Consider the following 22,183-nt stretch of genomic DNA (forward strand, 5'->3'; position numbering starts at 1 on the left):
TGAGCCCTACACAGGTAAGGCTGTGGACCTTGAGAATGACTGTGTCACATTCCTCAGCCCTCCAGCACAAGAGCTTCCTGCGCTGGTAGCATACAGTGATTTCCGAGTTTCTGTCTGGGTCTTGCAAGACATCATGGGATGACCCTTAGGATGACTGTGAACTTGCTCTGTCTCACTGCTGTAGAAGAGCAGCGAGACACCCAGCTGTTTCAAGAGCAGAAAGGCCTTAGGTGTGTAACTAAGAAGTCTGAAAGGTAAGTATAGAAGGCTGGATACTGTTGTATTTCAGGTATTGTTTTAAACAATAGGCGGATTTCAGACCTTTTATTGACCTTGTTGTATAAAAGAAAAATATCAAGAAAAATGAATAACGTATAGTTAAGGTAGATGGGAGTTCTCCATATAAGCAGGGTTAATGGGAGCTGTGGGTGGGAGAGGGACAGGCAGTCACTTTGCAAAAGTGGTAGATCTCCCTTATTTTTAAAGAGATTAGAATAAAATTTTGCAAGTAGAAAGAATTCTGATAAGCAGCTTGAATTCTGACAGGAAAAGCTAGTGATATTAAAAGGAAATTAACGCACAAACTGACTTAAGAACTGAATATGAAGGGTAGTTTGGTACTTGAGAGAAATCAGGGCTTTAGAGACTCATTCGAAAGACAACTTCTTAGAAATAAATAAAAGATTACACTATATGTGGTCTGGTAGCACTGTGATTCTTTATTAATTATACATTTATTTGTGTGATTTTTAAATTTATGTCTTTCTTCTCCAGTATGCCATAATAAGCTCCATAGAAGTAGGGCCAAGTATCTTGTTTGTTCACCATCACATTACAAATTCCTGGCCTAGTTTCTGGCACAGACCTTCAGTATTTGTAGAATGAAGAAATGAACAAATAATAGGAAACTTGGAATGCCAAATGAGTGTTTGGTACATATGTTGAAGTTGCTCAGATGAAAAAACTGAGGCGTGAGATAAAATAGCATAACTAATATAGCTTGAGTATTATTGCAAGGCTGTCAATGAATGTAAGGATTTCTATTCTAATTAAAAAAAAAAAACTAAATCAAGAAAAAAAAAAACCCCTCAGACTCTAATTAGTGAAGTTTCTAAAGTGCATGGAATAAAAGTAGAAATGCCAGAAGAAGCTCTGTTTCTTTATATGAGAAATAGCAAAGATGGAATGAAAAGGTAATTACAGAAGCTGTGTATTAATTTTGCCAGGGTGCCCAGGAGACAGTGTGGTTTCCATGGAATGTGGCTTCTTTAGAGATAGTAAGCTTTGATGCTAGAGTTAAGCATCATTTAAAAATTTTTAATTCTGTTCTGTGTCAGGAAAGGAGAGACGCAGAAGGAAATAAATTTCTGACAAGTGGAAGCAGAGGATTCCACAAAGGAAAAAGATGCTCCTACTGGGTCATCGCACTTGACTTTATTACAGTTATTCATGAGGCGTGCAAAAAGCAAATATACCAAGGTGTAAAGAACATTTATTCCTCATTCATTTGCCCCTCTCTATCATAAAAATGAAATTGCTTAAATTAGGAAGTTTTTTTGTTTTGGGTCCCCCCGCGCTTATTTAATGAAAGTCTAGAGGTGAGCAGTCCCAGGACTGGAATGGTAGCTTCAGTGTCGTCAGAGCCCCAGGCACTTCCTGTTTCGCTCCTGCATCCTAGTACAGAATTTCCCTCTTCAGGGTCAGCTCACTGCAGGGTGGCTGCTGGAGCTCTGGCCATCACATCTACACTGCACACTAGAAGAAGGAAAAGGGGCAAAATGACTGAAAAGATTCCCTGTCAGCTGAGGTCAGCTGTCTTTAAGCAGCCTACCTGGAAGTCCCACGCAACAACTCTGCTTATGGCTCAGCCGAAATAGAAGCAAACTGGAAATTTTAGTTGAGTTGACCATATATTTAGCTTCAAATGGAGTTATATAAGGAGGAAGGAGAGATTTTCGTAAGCTACTGCTAATAGTCTTTTCCCTGTGGAAAGATTCCACAGGGAATCTTCATTTGTCTTTGCTATGGAACTTAATAGGGTTTTTGAGTCATTGCATGCTAAGTCCCTTCAGTTGTGTGCGGATCTTTGTGTCTCCAAGAACTGTAGCTCACCAGGCTCTTCTGTCCAGAGGATTCTCCAGGCAATAGTGGAGTGGGTGGCCATGTCCTCCCCAAGGGGATCTTCACTACCCAGGGATCAAACCCACATCTCTTATAGCTCCTGCATTAGCAGACGGGTTCTTTACCACTAGCACCACCTGGAAAGCCCTTGAATCATTAGGAACTGCTTAGTAAATCAGTAGTTTATTGTTGATCACCAGTAATAAGGATTTGAAATAAGTAAGGCTGAGAAAAGTTAAGATATACTTGTAGATGCACACAAATGGTTATATGCAAATATTTAGGGACGCTCAGGACAAATACCTAGCCTTGTAAGTTTATTGCTTACACAAAGCATTACTCAGTGTTCAAAGAACAGAGATTAAGTTCAAATCCATCTACTTGATGATCATTCTTCAGGTTTGTGCGTAGTTGTATAGGTAAATTAATGGGGATCTAGGTTCTGATGGCTAGGCCAGGGAGCCAGGGCCTGTGGGCAGGAGTTGTATTGTGATGGAGAATCCTGTCTTCCACAAGGAGAAGCCAGGCTTTCTGCCAATTTCTGAACTTAAATTGTTCCACTGATGCAGTCATCCTGAAAGATAAGGTCCTCGTCTTTGTGTTAAAAACCGAGACTCGGTTTAAATAACCCAAACCATTCCTTGGTGTGCCTTTTAGAAACAGAATACTGAATCTGATATTCTGTGTATCTGAGCCAGTGTTGGCAGTTTGCAGACTATGTCTTGTTGACAGAATTCACCTGAGCTCCAGGGGGTTCGGGGGACAGAAAGGAGTAAAAGGAGAATGTCTCGGAACAATGGAATCAAGACCATGGGTCTGAGAGGTGGAAGGTTCTTCAAGACGCCAACTACTCTATTCGAGGGCCACTTTTCTCACCAAGAATTGTCAGATCCCTTGCTCTGCTCTCCTGCCCACCTGTAAAAAAAACTTCAGCCTGTTCAGGAACACAGGGAAGGCAGAACTCAAACCTGCCAGCAGGCTGCCTTATAGAAGGTTTGTCGGGAGAAATACCGAAACCACTTGATCAACTGAAGTTGTTTTAGACAGTGATTAAAACAAAAAAAATTCTATAGCTCTTAAAATTGTTGTGGTGGAGGTCAGTCAGTCTCTGTGATCCTATATAATTCTGTAGAAAGACAGGATGGTTGAGGAAGCATGAACTCTTTCTAGAGTATAGTTACAGCATATGACTGGACAGTAAATGACTGTCTCAGGGCTTCTGGGCCAGGAATTATAGCCGTACTGCATTTGCCCCCAGATGCTTAACTTTCATATTAGGGGAAGTATAGTTACCTGCAGCCAGCTGATTACAGATTATAACAGTTCCTGGTTGAGTGTTAATAACAAACTGTAAATAAGTCAGTTCTGAGTCCATCTACTTAACAGTAGGAATGCTCTTATTGACATTGTCAGTAGGAAGGCTTCTGTTGGTTTGTGTAAACACTAGACGTTTGTTTGAACTAGCTAGCCAGATAGAGTAATCCTTGTGTTTGGGTGGATACAAGAGGGATGGAGACCAACAGTTGGTGGTGATAATTATAGACCAGATTAAAAAGAGGAGACCCACACTTGCAGTCAGTCTGCTCACATCCAAGGTCAGACTCGTTCCATCTCTCATCCACTCTTCTAAATAATCAGAGTCGCCACCCATCTGAATGGACGGTGTGCAGGAGTGTCCGTCTCCTCTGAGAAACTGTGTCAGATCACCAGAATTTAAATTGCATCTCAGCATGCAGTGTTGTGTAACATTTTATAAAAGAACTGACAAGAGCTAGTTAACAGATTTTTCTTGTGACCATTTTGATTTGGTCTTTTCTCATATGATACAGATAATGATCATGTTAGTGATAATAGAACCGAAATAAGTTTCTGAACCTGAGAAAATATTATAAGAATATACTATGTGCATGTTTTCTTTTGATTGAATTTAGAACTTGAAAAGATGCTTTTCGAGTCTAGCAATAATGTGTGTCTGCACATGCATTTTAAAATACACTTCCAAAGGGAAACTTTGCAAATGGAAAATGGCAGCATCTCACACATTCAGAAACTTGGGCCACAGCCAGCCCACACGCGGGGATGATGCCCACGCTTGTTGATTGCCGTTTCCTTCTTACAACTGGCTAAAAACTTTGGGCATCAGAATGCCAAATGGGTAAATCCCCTGATACCCCAAAATAGAACTCGCAGGGAGACGGAAAAGAACTATTAGAATACTTGTATCTGAAGATCCACCGCACTGTTTTGCTCATGGTTTTGTGCTGTTCCTTCAGCTGTCTGTGGCAGGTATGATAAATTGGCTCAATAAACACCAATTCCAAACGCCTCCCTTCTCTTTCTTTACTCCAGAAGTGAGAAAACAAAATTACTTAATTTCCCAGCTGCTTTCGCAGCCAAGGTTGTGCATGATGTATAATTCTGGCCAAAGAGATGTAAGTGGGAGTCTCTGGTGAGGCCTTCTCTTCCCTTGTAACCTTCCTCAGAACCTGGGCATGCTCACTGGAGGTGTGATAGCCATCTTGAGACCCTGGGGACAAAAGCCAAGTGGTCAGGGTGGCTGGGAAAGGAATACTTCACGGTGTCCTTGGCACTTGCATCAGCCGTGGGTTTCTAACATCTGAACTTCTTATTGCATGAGAAAAATGACATCCTTACTCGCTCAAGCTACTATCTGTAGCTTAAACTATTATTGTACTGATATTGCAATTGAACACAATCCTTAGCAATATTTATTTCCCTTTTACATAGCAGAGCACACTGAAGTGCTGGTCAGTTTGTAGGAGGTACGTAATAAATGTAGTAGTGCACGTTCTCCGTGTTCTGATGTTCATTTTAGACCTGTCTCTATCCCATTCTGTTTTAAATAGGAGCAGAAGTTGGAATTCACTTTAGGATGAATAGATCACTCTTAACATTATTTTAGTAAGTTGTGTGTGTCGTGTAAACTGAGTGCTCTAAGTATAATGATAAATGGGACAAGATTCCTGCTTTCGGGGACCTTGTGGGCTAACTGGAAAGACAACAGGTGAACATATATTGTTGGTACATGGTGGCAGGTGCTTTGATCAAAGTCTGTGATGCTGTGAGAACACAGAGGAATCTTTGTGACTCCGAGCAATCACCGTTTATTTACCTCCTGATTCTACATGTTTGTCACAGTTTGGGCTGCTATCAGCTGGGCAAGTCTTTTCAGCTTGTCCAGGCTCACTCTTGCTGAGTTGGCTGCAGTTTGGCTGGTCTATGATGGACTCAGTGGGGAAGACTTGTAATCTTTCCTTCTCCAGCAGACTGGTGTTGCTATTCAGTAACTAAGTTGAGTCTGACTCTTTGCGACCCCATGGACTGCGGCACACCAGTCTTCCCTGTCCTCCACTGCCTCCCAGAGTTTGCTCAAGTTCATGTCCGTTGAGTCAGTGATACTACCTAACCATCTCATCCTCTGTCGTCCCCTTCTCTACCTGCCTTCAATCTTACTTAGAATCAGGGTCTTTTCCAAAGAGTCCAGCTCTTCCCATCAGGTGGCCAAAGTATTGGAGCCCCAGCTTCAGCATCAGTCCTTCTAGTGAATATTCAGGGTTGATTTCCTTTAGGATTCACTGGTTTGGTCTGCCTGCAGTCCAAGAGACTCTCGAGAGTCTTTTCCAACACCACAGTTCAACAGCATCAATTCTTCCGCACTCAGCCCTTTTCCATGGGCCGACTGTCACATCCGTACATGACTACTGGAAAAACTCCTTGCCAGCAGTCTAGCTTGGGCTTGTTGATGTGACATCTGGGCAGGGTTCCAAGAGCGAGTCTTGGGTTGGGAACTGGCACTTCATCACTTCTGTCACATTCTGTTGGCCAGAGCAGGTCACAAGCACAGCTCAGATTGAGTGGTAGAAAAATAGATTTCACCCTTTCATGATGAGGGAGGCTAGAAAGTGTCACTAAAGGACATGAATGTAGAAAAGAGTCTGCAGTTTGCAATCTGCCACAGGGCTCTGAGGAAGCAGGGGGGAGGTGAACAATAAAGGATTTATCTCAAATTTTTAAGATTCAAGATAATAGCATGCTCCTTTTCATTAGCTCTTAATAAAAAGTGATAGTGTCAGCTACCATATAGTAGTGTGTATATGTTAATCCCAAGTTCCTAATTTATGTTTCTTCCCCTCCCCCATTACCCCTTTTGATAAACTTAAGTGTTCTTTGTGTGAGTCTGTTTCTGCTTTGGAAATATCAGTAAGTTCATTTGTATCACTTTTTAAAAAGTTTCCATATGTAAGTGATATCGTGTGATGTTTGTCTTTCTCTGACTTACTTCACTTAATAATCTCTAGGTCCGTCGGTGTTGCTACAAATGCTATTATTTCATTCCTTTTTGTGGCTGAGTAACAGTCCATTTATATATATCTATATACACATGCTAAGTCACCTCAGTCATGTCTGACTCTCTGTAGCCCGCCAGGCTTCTCTGTCCATGGGATTCTCCAGACAAGAACACTGGAATGCGTTACCATGCCTTCCCCCAGGGCATGTTCCCAACCCAGTGATCAAACCTGTATCTCTTAGGTCTCCTGCATTGGCAGGTGGGTTCTTTACTACTAGCACAAACTGGAAAGCGCACACACACACACACACACCCCCTTCCTTACATCTTCTTTATCCATTCATCTGTTGACGGACATTTAGGTTGCTTCTGTTCGTGCTAAGTCACTCAGTTGTGTCCGGCTCTTTGCAACCACGTGGACTGTAGCCCGCCAGGCTCATCTGTCCATGGGATTCTCCGGGCAAGAATACTGGAGTGGGTGGCCATTTCCACCTCCAGGGCATCTTCCTGACCCAGGGATTGAACCCGCATCTCTTAAGTCTCCTGAATTGGCAGGTGGGTTCTTTACCACTAGAGCCACCTGAGAGGGTGCTTCTGTGTTTTGGCTCTTGTAAACAGTGCTGCTGTGATCGTTGGGTTGAATGTATCTTTTCAAATAAGTGTTTTCTCTCAATTTATGCCTAGGAGGGGGGTTACTGGATTGTATGTTAGCTCTATTTTTAGTTTTTTAAGGAACCTCCATACTGTTCTCCATAGTGGCTTCAACAATTTACATTCCGACCCACAGTGTAGAGAGGGTTCCTTTTTCTTCATACTCTCAGGCATTTATTATTTGTAGGCTTTAATTTTATGTATGTATTTTATTTTTTGCTAGATTTTGCTTTTTTTGAAAAAAGAATGTTGAAGAAAAATGTCAAGGCCACTCACAGAAGTTCTTTCTCTCACGGCCTGAACTGTTCCTATTTTTTTATTAAATTCTTTGTTTTATATTGAAATATAGTTGATTATTGACAATGTGTGTGTTAGTTTCAGGTGTATAGCAAGTGATGAAGTTATATATATATCTGTTTATTTTTTCAAATTCTTTTCCCATTCAGGTTATTATGGAGTATAGAGCAGAATCTTCAGAGAGCTTTGTATGACTTATCATCTTTAATCCCCCAAGGGTCCTGGTGGTCTTTATTATTACCCTCCCCATTTCACAGATGGGAGACAGCTCTTGAGTTATATTCCATAGCCGTGGAGCCATGACTTGTCAGTCTGTCTCCAAAGTGTGTGCTCTTCTCACTATTCTGTTAAGAATCTTACGTGCAGTGTGCCATGGACGGCATATTCATGTGTTTTAAATGAAACATTTTAAGAGTTATGTTCAGTGGAGCATTCCATCTCCTAACTTGGTTTATTGCCTCTGTATTTAGTAACTGGTCCCTGGTGCCTGAGACTGGAAGATGTTTTGATATAGAAAATGAAAATGCCTTTTGTTTCCAGTGATCCAGTAATGCCTTGTCCTCCAATACAGGTGGCAGAACCCCAGATCCCAAATGATTGTATTTGGAGACAGCTCACCTCCTCCCAACTCCGTTCACTTACCCTAGACCCCCAAAATACAAACCTTTATCAGGGTTTTGATAGTGCTGAAACATCTGAAAGATACTGTCATTCTACTTTGAATTTATAAGATCTACCTTCTCAAAGAGAATCTTGGTGGAAAACATGTTTTAGTCTTGTATCAAATAAGAATTCATGTTTTGAAGGTCAGTCCAATTCAGTTCAGTCATTCAGTCATGTCCAGCTCTTTGAGACCCCATGAATCGCAGCACGCCAGGCCTCCCTGTCCATCACCAACTCCCAGAGTTCACTCAAACTCATGTCCATCGAGTCACTGATGCCATCCAGCCATCTCATCGTCTGTCGTCCCCTTCTCCTCCTGCGCCCAATCCCTCCCAGCATCAGGGTCTTTTGCAGTGAGTCAACTCTTCGCATGAGGTGGCCAAAGTATTAGAGTTGCAGCTTTAGCATCAGTCCTTCCAATGAACACCCAGGACTGATCTCCTTCAGAATGGACTGGTTGGATCTCCTTGCAGTCCAAGGGACTCTCAAGAGTCGTCTCCAACACCACAGTTCAAAGGCATCAATTCTTCGGTGCTCAGCTTTCTTCACAGTCCAACTCTCACATCCATACATGACCACTGGAAAAACCATAGCCTCCCTTGACTAGACAGACCTTTGTTGGCAAAGTAATGTCTCTGCTTTTTAATATGCTCACCACTGGACAAATCACATCAAGTATTTTTCCTATCATGGATGGAGCAGCAAACTATGCAGAGTGAATATGAATGCAGAATTTTTAAATTTTAGGTTGTAAGGACCTCACAGGTATGGAACAGTGTGGCCATGTCCAAAGCAGTGATCAGGTCACAGGCACCTCTCTGTGCTTCTTTTTTGGGGGTCTCCTTACAGGGTCATCTCACGAGGCTGTTTCTTTGATACCTTATATAGTATGAGGACTTACACACAGTACAGCAGTGTGTGGAGGGTGCGTGTGTGTGTAATTGTCTGTATGCATACACGTATAATTGCTTTGTGCAGGGCCATATCCATGTACATAAGTGTGCATTTACATTTCTTTGGAAATAGGAAAGTGGCTTTGACTTACTAGAAGCACTGACCACTTAAAATTTGGCTATTATAGAAAGTGATCAGACTAAAATACAATTGATGTAAGTACGTACTACTCCAGACAGTAGGGTTGGTTAGCCACATAGCAACAAACTGAGTTATCAGGATGACAAAGTGACAGTAGTTTACAGAGTAAACAAAAAAGAGCTGCAGATACGACCTGGGGCCATCTGAAGACAACATAGATAACAAAAGCAGCCCACCTGAATATTATGGCGCTTGTACTGCTGGTGAGTACAGTTCAGAGGAGGAGCGCTGTGGCGGGGGAGGCCATGAGGCAGAGCTCTCGGGCAGTTTCAGATCCATCAGTGGCTTGTGGATGGGCCTAGCAGCATCCCTGTTTCGCGGCACCTTTGTAAACGTTCTAGTTCTGTTGGGACTTCTCTGGGGGTCGAGACTCTGGTGGTTAAGATTCTGTGTGCTTTCCCTGCAGAGGGCATGGCTTCTATCCCTGGTTGGGGAGCTAAGATACCACATGCAGTGCAGCCACCCCCCCAAAAAAAAATGTTCAGTTGTGGGAAGTAGTTTTGCTATAATTCTTCCAAAACACTGATTTATTTTTCACTTTGAATGGCACACCGAGTAGTGCATTTTTCATTTTCCTTTCATTGTTCTAGAAACCCAGTAGTGTCCCGAGTTGGTGTGTGCTCAGAATCACTTGAGATGCTTGCAAAGCTTGCAGCCTCTGCACCCCATCCCCAGAGATTCAGGGTGTGACCAGGGAGGTCTGCGGTTTCACAAGCTCCGAAGATGGCTCTGAAACCAGTGGTCCCTATTCCTCTCCCCAAGGGCTCACAAAATAGGATGGCGCCCCAATTCCTGTCCTTGGGAAAACCTGCATCTGGAGCTCAGACATCCCCTGAAAGGGACATCTGAAACCACTCATTGGCCCCTTCTCCCTTTTTCACAATCCTTGCATAAGCCCATTTGGCTCATTCTCCCAACAGTGAGTGGTCACCTCTTTACAGTGATAAGGACTGGCCTGTGTTGGCAGGAGGCTGGGCCCTCTCATTTATTCACAGTGAATAGGGGTGGAGAGCACGCTCTTCCTGACTCAGGTCTGATCCTCCCCCCAACCCTCACATAGTTCCTTGTTTACTCCTGTCCCTTGTTTCATAACCAGGTTGTAGGGAATTTATGCTTTCTGAGAAGAGCTCCCTACCCTTTGAAGATTTTTTTTTAAGGCTTTTTCTGTGAGGATACTGTTTTCACTATTGAGTAAGAGAGTAATTGAAGATTATTATATCAGTGAGGTCTAAATATGCAATAATGTCATTTAAAAATTAACACATCATTCTGTTCAGTTCAGTTGCTCAGTCATGTCCGACTCTTTGTGACCCCGTGGACTGCAGCACCCCAGGCTTCCCTGTCCATCACCAGCTCCCGGAGCTTGCGCAAACTCATGTCCATCGAGTCGGTGATGCCATCCAACCATCTCATCCTCTGTTTTCCCCTTCTCCTTCTGCTTTCAATCTTTGCCAGCATCAGGGTATTTTGCAGTGAGTCAGTTCTTACCATCAGGTGGCCAAAGTATTGGAGCTTCAGCTTTAGCATCAGTCCTTCCAATGAGTTTTCATTACTGATTTCCTTTAGGATTGACACATCATTAGAACACCACAAAAATCCTTGCTGCAGACAATGGTTGGGAAAAACAAAAACAATTGATGGCAAAAGTTTAAGATGAAGCATAGTATTTACATAATGTCAATCAGTCTCCTGTAAGATATTGATTACAGCAGGAAAAACAGGAGCTTTACTATGGAGAAACTCTTAGGCACCACCTCAATCAAGAAGTCGAGATCAAGCACCAGTAAAAAGATCTATTAATGTAATGTAACCCTGGATGCAATGCATGGAGATGGGCACATCACTGCTGTGGTATCCTTCCCTATAACGTTGGATAGTGTCCATCCAACCATAAGAAACATCCAACAGGCCCAAACTGCATGCCATTATACAAAACATCTGACCAGTGTTCTTTGGGGGTGTTGAGGTCATCAAAGGCAAAGCAAGACTGAGGAACTGTCACAGATTAGAGGAGACAAGAAAGCTGTGACAACTACATGCAACATAGGATCCGGGGCTAGATCCTGTGAGAAATAAAGTCTAATTCAGATGCCGCAAGTCTCTATGCTGTAGCATTGTTACTTACCAGTTTTCACAATTGTGCTGTGATCATCTAAGGTGTGGACATGAGGGTACGCTGAGTGAAGTATATGCAGGAACCTTCTTCTGTTTTTGCCCCCTTCTATAAGTCTGAAATGATTACATAAGACAGAGCTGGAGAAAAAAGAACTTTTATTTTGTAATGTATCAACACTCTGCAATAGCTTAGCATTCAGCCACTCTCTTCAGCATGTATCCCCCACACGTATTTTTTATATTTTAGCTCTACTGAGTCATTTGTGGTTGATTAGCTCCTTTGGGGAGTGAGGGGGAGTAACACAATTTTTGTGTGTATTATAAAATATTTATGACCAACGTAACAACTGGCTATGTACCCACCCCCCAACTTTTAAAAATATGACAGTGCAGTGAAGTCCCCCGCATTGCATTCTTTTATGACATTCTGCCCCTCTGTTCCTCATTTACCACCCACACATAACTGCCACCACTTACAGTTAATCAATAGAGCTTACTGTTTGCCAGTCCTATTTCAGTGTTTTGCCCTTTTCCAAACTGACATAAATTGCATTGTGCTGTATCATATCTACAACTTGCTTTTTTGGCCCCACTTTATGTCTGATTCATTCTTTTTCATCACTGTATAGATTTCCAACTTATGAATACACAATACATATTTGTCTTTTCTCCAGCGGGCAGACATATTGGGAGCATTTTTGGTTTGGGGTTTTGTTTTCAGCATGGTTATTCATTTTAAGAAGTATTTCCTCAGGTCAAAAGAGATCTCTACGTTTTCTGAACTCCAGTAACACTGCCCACCGCTTTTAGCTCAGCGTTTGCGACCTTTCAGTACACTTCTTTTTCTTTTCTCCTATAGCAGGTAGATAGCTGGGAGATGGCTTCTTGAGGATCTCATTCTCCGAGATGGACATTATTGGAAAAATAAGAATTTCATTTTGTTGACTGAACAAGTAAATACTTAATGAATTAAACATGGTCTACAAACAGATGTTGGGCATATTTGTGTTTATTTTCTTAGTTGTTGTATGGTGTTGTGTCTTGGGGACTTTTCTTGTTAGATTTATGCAGTGTCAGAAACTGGTCACTGAGTTTGAAATGTGGAGCATAAATCAGCTTAAAACTTCAAGAAATCATGCGCTAGGTCTGCAGGCAACACAGGTACAGGGGTGTGTGTGTGTGTGTGTGTGTGGTGTGTGCACGTGTGTGCGCATGTGTGTTTGTGTATATTTAACTTTGAAGGAGAAAGTTTGACAAAATTAGCAATTTAATCTGCACTTTGGCGTTACAAAGCAGGAGGGAGTTTGCTAGTTTATATTATGGCAGAACTCTTGCTTTTGTGTATCATTTTTGTTAGAAAGTTAATATTTAATGTTGATCATTTTGTATGTGTGCCCAGAATGGAATTGCCCAAATTAGTTCTTTGTCTCTAAAATTCTTTTATTTGAATGTTCGTCTTGCTCCATGAAAACACAGAGAAGGTTTTATAGCTCTCTTGCCCACCTTACTTGATTTCTACAGCAGCTTTGGCAGAGATAAGTTGTGCTAGTATTGTCCATATTTTACGGTGAGGAAGGAGCACTGGATTGGAAGCCGGCAGAGGTTGTTTGCTCAGGGACCCTAAACAGAACCAGAAACCAGATCTTTCCTGGCTCTGTCCAGAGATGCCAGTTTCATTGCATACACTAAGCAAAAATATTAAGACATTTTTATTTTGCTGGCATTTGAATACTTGGTTCAGTAACATGATGCCAATCTGACCGTTCCCCATAGTGATGCAGGGAGTCCCTCATCACTGTTAGTGGCTCTTTCTAACTGCCTTTTTACTGCCCTCTTTGTTAGAAGGGTTCTGAGAAAAGCTGAAACCAAACCTTACGAAAGAGCATGTCCTGACTAGTATGTGTTCTAAAGGAAAGCAAAGCCTTGTAAGTGGAACTGATAGGAAAGCGTGACACAACCGAAAGTTAAAATAATCTGAGGAGACAAATGACTTTTTGATAGCTCGAGACCTGTAGAAGAATTAAAACCTCTCAGCGTATAGACTGGTGCAGTTGATCACTCACATTGCAGTGTTTAAAAAGGCAGAAGCAGTACACTTAGAATATTGTCTTCATGTCAGAAATGCACCTCGTGCTTGAAAATGATAAAAAATTACAATCGATCCTTACAACTGTTCTGTTCATCTTTATTGATCAGGTGCAAGAAAGATAAATCGCAGCCCAAATAAGATTATAGTAAATGTTAGCATCGTCGGGGACTCTAGGTTGATAGAGAGCCATTCATCATCTCAAATGGTGACCTGTCCATTGCTCCAGCCATCCTGAGCCGGCTGTCTAATCACATACCTATTGATTTTATCTACATCCAGCAAACCTGGATGTGACTGTCATTGGGCAACCCAGATTGTTAAATGCAAAGGGGTCACTGGGTGTGAAGAGGATTTCACTTTCATTTTCTCACCAACCAACAATGATGTATTAAAAAATAAACCACCCCAAGTCATGCATGTGAAACCTGAGTGAATAGAGAACGAAGGGACACAATAGACCACTGCATTGCATTGTGTTCTTTTGTACCGCAATGCATTTTGCAGGATATTTCATGGAGTCTGAAGGCTCATCGGGTCATTTAGGCCACCCCCTGCAGTAAGACAGGTTTCACAGTAGCTAGTCAGAATGGATCGTTTTTAATATTGCTGCCCCAGGAAAGGCATTACTTGGCTCTTACAACTTGATTTATATTGCTTATGTGTTCATTCATGTAATAGTGGAAACATTTTTTAATAAAAATTACCTAAATCTGCCCCCTTGTTCTTACTGATTAATTTGTTATAAATGTTGATGCTCTTGTGGTCGTATGGAGATGATAGAACAAATTGTACTTGGTAAAGAATCCATCTTGAGGACAAATATACAGTGTAAAAAGAAATGATCCTTTAATATCCTAGGTGGAACACTGGAATGATAGGAAAATATGGTGTGTGAATTTCACATTTCATCTCAAGTGCTCTTTGGTCTTGCAGTGGTAGATTCCAAATACGGGAGATCAAAATAGTCTTTCAGAACTACGTTAGGAATTTTTTCAGAAGGTTCAAATATTGATGACTTACATGAATGTTTAGTCTGTGATTACAATGTGTATGCCAACAATGATACCATTATTAAGTATATAATCTTACATGTTGTTTTAAGTATTCCTGTCACCATGCAAGAAATCTTCCTCCTTCTGCTGGAGCGGCAGACACAAGATTTTATGTAGTTTTTGAAATCGTAAGTCTTGCGCACATGTTGTCCTCTTGAGTAGTGAAAACTCTGCTATCTCTTTATCCACAGAGCTCAGAGTTCTACAAAGTTACCACCGAGCAATACCAGAAAGCTGCTGAGGAGGTGGAAGCAAAGTTCAAGTAAGTCTTTAATAGTATTATCCTTATGTACCCTTCCCGACAAGACGAAAGCACGCCTTTACCACTCTTTGGCACGTACATTAGCCCTCTGGAATACTTGGAAGTGTGTTTGGACCAATATTGCTATCATGGAATTCCAGTGCAAGGGATAGGCCTCTGATGAAAGTATGTTGCAACTCCATTTTATGAACTCTGGCGAACTTGAAAGCAATGGTGGTGGTGTTTTCATTTGGAATATGATTTTAGTAGGATACCCCTGATTATGAAGGGGATGTTAAATTGTTGCCTCTAACAGTAGAAACACAGAGATCATTTACTTTCATATAATAAAATGATGGAGATGTCCAAATTTGGGTATCTGTCTTTCTCCCATTTAAGCTGTTTTTATTGCTTTACGTGTACCTTGAAAACATTTAAATCACAGAACTTTCCCTTGCCCTTGATTATGAAGGTGATGTTAAATTGCTCCCTGTATTAATCCTTGGGATGATTAAATGAGTGTTCTGTAATTGATGGATCAGAGTGTCCCTGACCCATAGCCCTGTGCTTTCCCTTTGCTTTCAGTACTCACATTAGGTAAGAAAACATTCAGAATTTTCCTGAGTGTATAGATACTTCTGCTGTGTAACCACTGTTAGTCGCACATGTGCAAATTAGTGAAGCACAGAAAGGTGTTGTGACAGGTTTAGTCAAAAGATTGTATTAGGCTCTGACCTCCTTCCTTGGCATGTTTATAAGCATTTGATAAAATGATTAAACCCTAGGGTAGAATGTTATTACTTTCTGCTGTAGTGTAATTTGTGTGGTAATGGATATTGGTGTTATTTTAATGTTGATTTAAAATATTTTTTAGAAAAAGTATGATTTAAGGTATATTTAAATAGATAGAACCCTCCAGTCTTCCTTAGTGAAATTATCTCTTTAGGAGCAGACAGGAAAGACCTTCTAAAAATGAGCCATAAATCTCACTCTTAAAGGTTAATGTGCTATCTTCAGAATGTAGATATAGAATTGGATAGATTTTGATTTTCAAAGACACTCTCCATATGTATTCTTAAAGTTGGGTTTTTATCTTTCCCACGAATGGCAAAGCAGTGTTTTTCAAGCCTTTCGTCTCTGTACTGTGAGAACCTTTCACTTGGCACCCCGGATCTGTCTTCTTTGTAAGGTTGAAGCTATACAAATAAGTAAAATTTAAGATAAATCAAAGGAGATCCATTCTGACCAGGATGATCTATGAAGTCATAAAGAAGATGGCATTTTAGTTGAGGCTTGAAGAAGAGTATCGAGTAGTCAGGAGGGAAAGGTGTTCAAAAGGAAAACCATGCCCCGGAGTTGGTGGCTGACAAACTAGTTAAGATCAGTGGTTTGTTGCAGGGAGACTAGTGCAAGGTAAGGTGGAAAAGCTTGTAGGGGCTTTCATTACCTGCTGAACTAAGAAGCTGATCTTCATTTAGCCGGAAGTCATAGTCTTCCAGGTGGTGCAGCAGTAGGGCATCCACCTGCCAAGGCAGGAGACACAAGAGACTCAAGTTGAGTCCCTCGGTCAGGAAGATCCCCTGGAGGAGGAAATGGCAACTCACTCCAGTATTCCTGATTGAGAAATCTCATGGACAGAGGAGCCTGGCAAGCTACAGTCCATGGGGTTACAAAGAGCTGGACACAATTGAGCGCACACACACACAAGTTACACACACATTGCAAGATGTTTGGCCAGGTGAGTACTCTGAGTTCTGTGGTCCTTTAGTAATAATAAACTGACAGTTAATGCGAGGTTTGATTGGAGGCATGGAAAAGAAAAATAAAAAGCCAGAAATACCAGATGAGAAGTCTCTGGCAAGTGAAAGAAAAAAGATGGATGCAAAAGTCACTGAGAGATTAGATGTGAATTAGTGATTAATTGGTGTACTGGTTTGCTAGGGCTGCCACAGACTGAGTGGCTTAAACGACAAAAGTTGATTTTCTCACAGTTGGGGAGTCTGGAAGTTCAGGGTCAAGATGTAAGCAGGGTTGGTTTCTCCAGGGGCTTTTCTTCTTGGCTTACACATGACTCTCTTTACATGGTCTTCCCTCTCTCCATCTGTGTCCTCATCTCCTCTTATAAATCACATTGGATTAGGATCTACCCTGATGATGATTTCATTTCACCTTACCTCTTTAAAAAATCCTCTGTCCACATTCACTCTCTAAAGCACCAGGCATTAGGATTTCAACACACAAATTTTGGGGGAGATGCATTTCAGCCCACAGCAAACACTTGGATAGAAGGGATAAAGGAGAAACAGAAATATGAACTTAGTATGTTGGAAAGAAGATTGGCGGAAGCTGAATTTCACAAACAAGTCTGATTTTAGATGAAAAGACTCTCTCTTCTGAAGCCACACCCAGCTGCCATGTCATGGCCCTGGAAAGCATATAATCCGGCCTGGACTGGCCTACTGCAGAATGAGAGCCTGCGTGGAGCACAGAGGGAAGTCGTGACGACTGACCTTCTCCACAATGGCGTGGATCTGTAGGGTGGACTTGGTTTTAAGCAGAGCCTCAACAGCTATGGGGTCGCACAGGGTCGGACACGACTGATGCGACTTAGCAGCAGCAGCAGCAACAGCATCATCCTCTTTTATCTTTAGAAGGTGGTGTTCTTGATCAGCTCCTACTCTCATCCGACGTAGTAGACAGTTTAACCTTCCCCAGAGCAAACTGTGGCCCTTGTACTCAGCTTCTGGGAGTAATCTCTAAATCCTTGGAATTTCCCAAGTGAAAGAAATGTCTTCTTATTCATAACGGACCCCTTAGGCCATGTGGTATCAGCCCAGTGCCAAAGACTGAAGTCAGCCACATGAGCAGTCAGGCCAGCTTATGCGACGAGGCCCCAGTGAAACTCTGGACATGGAGATGGGGTGAGCAGCTCTAGCTGATGCTGCTCTACATTTGTCACATACACTGATACCAGGAGGGCTGTCCCTCCTGGAGGCAGTGGGAACTTTGCATTGGGAACCCTCTCAGACTTTGTCCTGTGTTTCTCTTCTTCTGGCTGACTCTCTGTAGCACTTCCCATAATGAGCCATAGTTCTGAGTTTCATAGCTTTAGTGAGTTCTGTGAATCCTTTTATCGAATTTTCAAAGCTTAGGGTAGTTTGGGAACCCCCTTGAACTTGCAGTTGATACCAGAAGTTAGGATAGTCTTGCGGACCCTGCCCTCAGACTTTGTGGTTTGGCCAACTCCAGTGCAAACAAAAATTCAGGAACGTCCGGAGCTGGCTCTTCAGAAAGTGGTTTTCTTTATGTCGTGTTTTTCAGCCACTTCCTGCTAGGCTGAACTCCTAGAATACGGTATTTTGATTGGCAGCTTCATGCCAAGGAAATGATAGTGCTTCAGCAGCATGAGATGTTTACCACCTTTGAGGGCACAGAGATTCCTCAGTGGAATTGTGTTTCTCCTCAGAACCTTGGGGACCTCAGAGAATCATGATGTCCGCAGTCTTTGGCAGGACAGTGTACTGTATCCTTTCCATTGCAGAGCTGGACTCAGCTGACCCTCCTAGACAGCACACCCTGGAGGACTTTGAGGAGGGTTTCGTTAATTTTATCTGATGGAAGGATTCTTTTGGGTACACCTTCATTACACGAGATGGAAGCTTCTTAAAATGCAATTTCAAGGGCACTGTTACACGCCTGATGGGGGTGGAGGGCTCCATACAAAACCACAGTAAAGAGAAAGAATAATGAACGCTCAGAGCATTTGGGGCCACATGTGACGAATACCAGTACACTGGTGCATCCTTCAGGACAGCTGATGGAATTGTCTTAGGGATGCTTAAATGTTAACTCACACTTCAGTCCCTCACTGTATAGTATGGCAGCAAACCATGAAAACACTTTAGAGCCAATGGAATCCCACTCCCCACTCTCCCCACTTTGTTTTATTAGCACATCATTCATTCATAGTGCTTCTATGAAACCTGCCCTCAGCTGTGTTCTCAGTATATAGCCATGAAGGAGACAGGTGGGTCTTACCGGCATGAAACTTAGAAGCTCATCATAGGAGAGCAGGTGGAAGACAGAATTTTAATAACCCAAAGCTTCCAAAAAAATCCAGAGTGAGTGCTACTGTGGTGAGATAATTGCATCCCTAATAAACATGAAGTTATTAAAAATTATTTATCATTTTTTCAATGGAAATCAAGTAATTTGGGATCAAGAATGTGTGTTTACTTTCATGCAAGAACTCCCCCCCCCCAAAAAAGCTTTAAAATTAGCTATAAAACTGAAATCACTGGGTAAACTCACTGATGTGTATACACACACACACACACACACACACACACACACCCCTATATCTAGCTTCTATTCTAAAGATACACCTTTTCAGCTCAGCTGAAATGGTCATTGTAAGTACCCCTTACCACCTTTATCACCCTTTGTTATTATCTGTTAAATAGAGCAAATTATGGTGTTAGTTCTGGGTTAGTTTTCTGGCAGTAATACCATGTTGTAGTTCTGTTAATGAAAATTATGTTCAGTATTAATCCTTGTAGTCTACCTTATAGATAATTAAGCAAAATATTATATTAATTGTTATATTGATAGTGCTTATTAGCACAGACAGGTCTAGCACAAAGTAAATTGCTTAATTAACTTATATTTTTTTTTCTTTTTATTATATATTGTTATATCCAACTCATGTTGTAAAACTCTGCACCATTGGAGAAATTTCTATATCTAGTTCCAGACACAATCGAGATGATGTTAAAACCTCCCGGGGACTTCCCTGGCGGTCCAGTGGCTAAGACTCTGCACCTCCACTTTAGGCAGCACAGTCTCCATCCGTAGTCTGGGAACTAAGATCCCCACATGCCATGGGGCGGGGCCAGAAAAATTTTTTAAAAATAACAAAAGAACAAACACACTGTAGGAACTTGTGGAGGTTTCTGTATTTGTTTTTAGAAAAAAACAAAGAACTCCCAAAAGAGCATTAGAGAGAGATCATAGCCATGGGAAGTTCATAGTCCAGCCGGGAGACGGCATGTAAAGCGCTTAAGACGGGACAGCCCAGTACGCGCTGTGTCAGAGCTCTCAGGATGGACAGACAGAATCAGGAGTGTGCAGACGGTGCTGCAGGGCTCTGTGTTAGGTCAGCATCAGAATCCAGTTGCCTTCAGTGGCTTGTTGTCAATATACCACACCTACAGAGAGGAAACGTTACCACAGTGTTATGTACACACAAGTTGTTTTTAAAATACAGAAACATGAAACAAATGTGTAGAGCAATATCAAAGCAATGTGAGATATCGTAAAGGCAGTGTAAACCTTGGGAAGACAACGTAATAGCAAACAAACATTTCAGAGATGACTGATCTTTCCGTCCCATGTTTTCCTTTAGATAATGGACTGGCCACTTCTACCTTCCATAACAACGTATATGGCAAGTGACATAGATCTATTGAAAATACTTCTGGACTGATCTCATTAGAGGTGTAACTTTTTAGCTTGGCTTCAGTGTCTTTGAAGGATGAAGCACTCGTAAAGGAGTGTGATTCTGTGCGGTCGGATGTGAATGCTGGTAATGCTCCTTTGTGTGCCAGGCGTTAGCAAGGGTTTTCACTTTTATCCTTGAACGAAGTTGTTCAAACCTGACTTATAAATTTAGGCTCATGGAAGAAGCCTGGGTTATCCTTGTAACGTATTAAAAGATTAGTTACCCCGTGGAAGGAGTTTAGGTGATTCTGCAGAATGCTTTGCAAAAACTGTTCCAGATAAAATGGCTTTTTAAAGTATTATATAGTCAAATGTTTGCATCAACGTAAAATTCTTTTCACTTTAAAATGTCCTTGGTTTTATTAGGGTTTCACTTTGGCCATGCTGTTTAGTTTCTCTTTGGGATGTGTGATTTTAATAGCTACACTACGAATGAGTTAGTGAAGCTGAGGATGACATGCCCGTGGTATCAGCAGGTGTTTCTCGTGTTCTCTGTAATTACACATGGGATTATGGACAGTTTTAAGCAAGTGTTTAAAGATCCTGCTTAATTGGCTGTAAAATAATTAAATAAGATTTTGACTGGCAAATTTATAATTCTGTTCGATGCATAAGCCAGTGGGCTTGAATGTCAATGTGACTTGAGTTTGGAAGTATTAGATTAATAGGACTAATTGTACTGTGGGGATACAGTTTACTCTGATTAATAGTCTTAGAGCTCTTCTAAAAGTTTCACCGAGGAAATTTATGTTGCTTACATTCTGCTTAAACTTTTAATTAAAGCCTATTTCCAAAGTTTGAGATATTTAGCATCGCTGTGCCTCTTCCCATTTTTCCGAAAGTTGAACTCCTATAATTTTTCAGTGATGCCAGCTGCCTCATTGAGGAACTTGCCTTATCAAAAGGATTAAAATTATATACTGTCAGGCATGTATCTGTGTCTGCAGCTGACAGTTTCGCTGCACATCATCTCTAACACTTATTGATGTCTGCTTATAACCTACTTTTGTGCTGCGTGAATGGCTCTGATATACCACATGTACATGATAAATGTTTTACCTCTGATTCTCATTGATCAATTTCTAAATGATCAAATGGTTTATCTCAGTAAGACACTAATTCACATTGATCAAATTCTAAATGACCAAGTCAACTTGGTTTTCTGCTGAACACAAATTGTATTAAAACAACATTACTTGAACATGCTGGCTCTTCCAATGCAGGAGTTATGTTACCAGCAGTTACAATATAACTAGAGTTACTGTATTATAAAGATGTCTCCTCCATAATGAAAAGTTTACACAAGAAGAGAAGAATGCAATATTACAGGAAGAACAAGACTTCGGGCAAGGATTGGGGCTTTTACTAACTAATTAAATTCCACATTTGTATTGGGCCTTCACCCCCCTCCTTTTTTTTTTTAAATTTGAAGGGCTGTGAACAGGAAATACAGCAGCTGCAGTGGTGACATTTTATTCCCTACGATCCTTAGAGTCAAGCAATGCCTTGATTATTTTGTAGGAGACTTAGCAACGGAAGAGGTTAAATTCTAGAAAAAGTAAATATACCTGTACTCCTTGTATGTACACCTGGCTATAATTGCCTAGTTAGAAGTATAGCGTTGTGTGTTGTTCTTGTTTTTTTAAACATCAACTCACCTCTGTCATCTTCCACAGTGTTTCACGTTCCCACTAGAGTTTGTCTGATAGCAAATACCCACTTGGCTGAAACGTAGTCTTGATTACCTGGAACACCTCACTCCTCAGGCTGGTTATTTATTATATCTTTGTCTTGTGTTTTCCATCTCTAAAATGTAAATTTTAACTGCCATTCTCTTTAGGGCATTCAAGCTGAGAAGGTTTTAAAGTTGAAAAAGAAAAAAAAAAGTTATTATTGATCCTCATCTAAAAAATGGACCTAAGTAGCTATTTTACTTCGATCTAAGACACCGCCTACCATGGGTATGGCAGCCCCTTCTGTCCTTCATCCGGGGATGTGAGGAGAGGAGCTGGCCACCTCAAGAAGCTGTGTCATTCTCTTCCCCCACATAC

General features: G+C 41.4%; 1 protein-coding gene across 2 annotated transcripts in view; it reads left to right on the forward strand.

Annotated features, from left to right (window-relative positions):
* CHCHD3 (coiled-coil-helix-coiled-coil-helix domain containing 3) overlaps nucleotides 1-22,183 on the forward strand; it is a 293,301-nt gene that overhangs the window by 218,749 nt on the left and 52,369 nt on the right. For both annotated transcript variants that reach the window (XM_086395587.1, XM_086395588.1), the window contains one exon: nucleotides 14,584-14,654. In XM_086395587.1, the coding sequence (XP_086251713.1) occupies nucleotides 14,584-14,654 (71 nt within the window). The remainder of the gene's footprint in view (nucleotides 1-14,583; nucleotides 14,655-22,183) is intronic.

This window comes from Bos grunniens, chromosome 4 (assembly GCF_055505025.1).
Source record: "Bos grunniens cultivar Pamir isolate PY7600 chromosome 4, Bosgru_T2T1.0, whole genome shotgun sequence".
NCBI lineage: Eukaryota > Metazoa > Chordata > Mammalia > Artiodactyla > Bovidae > Bos > Bos grunniens.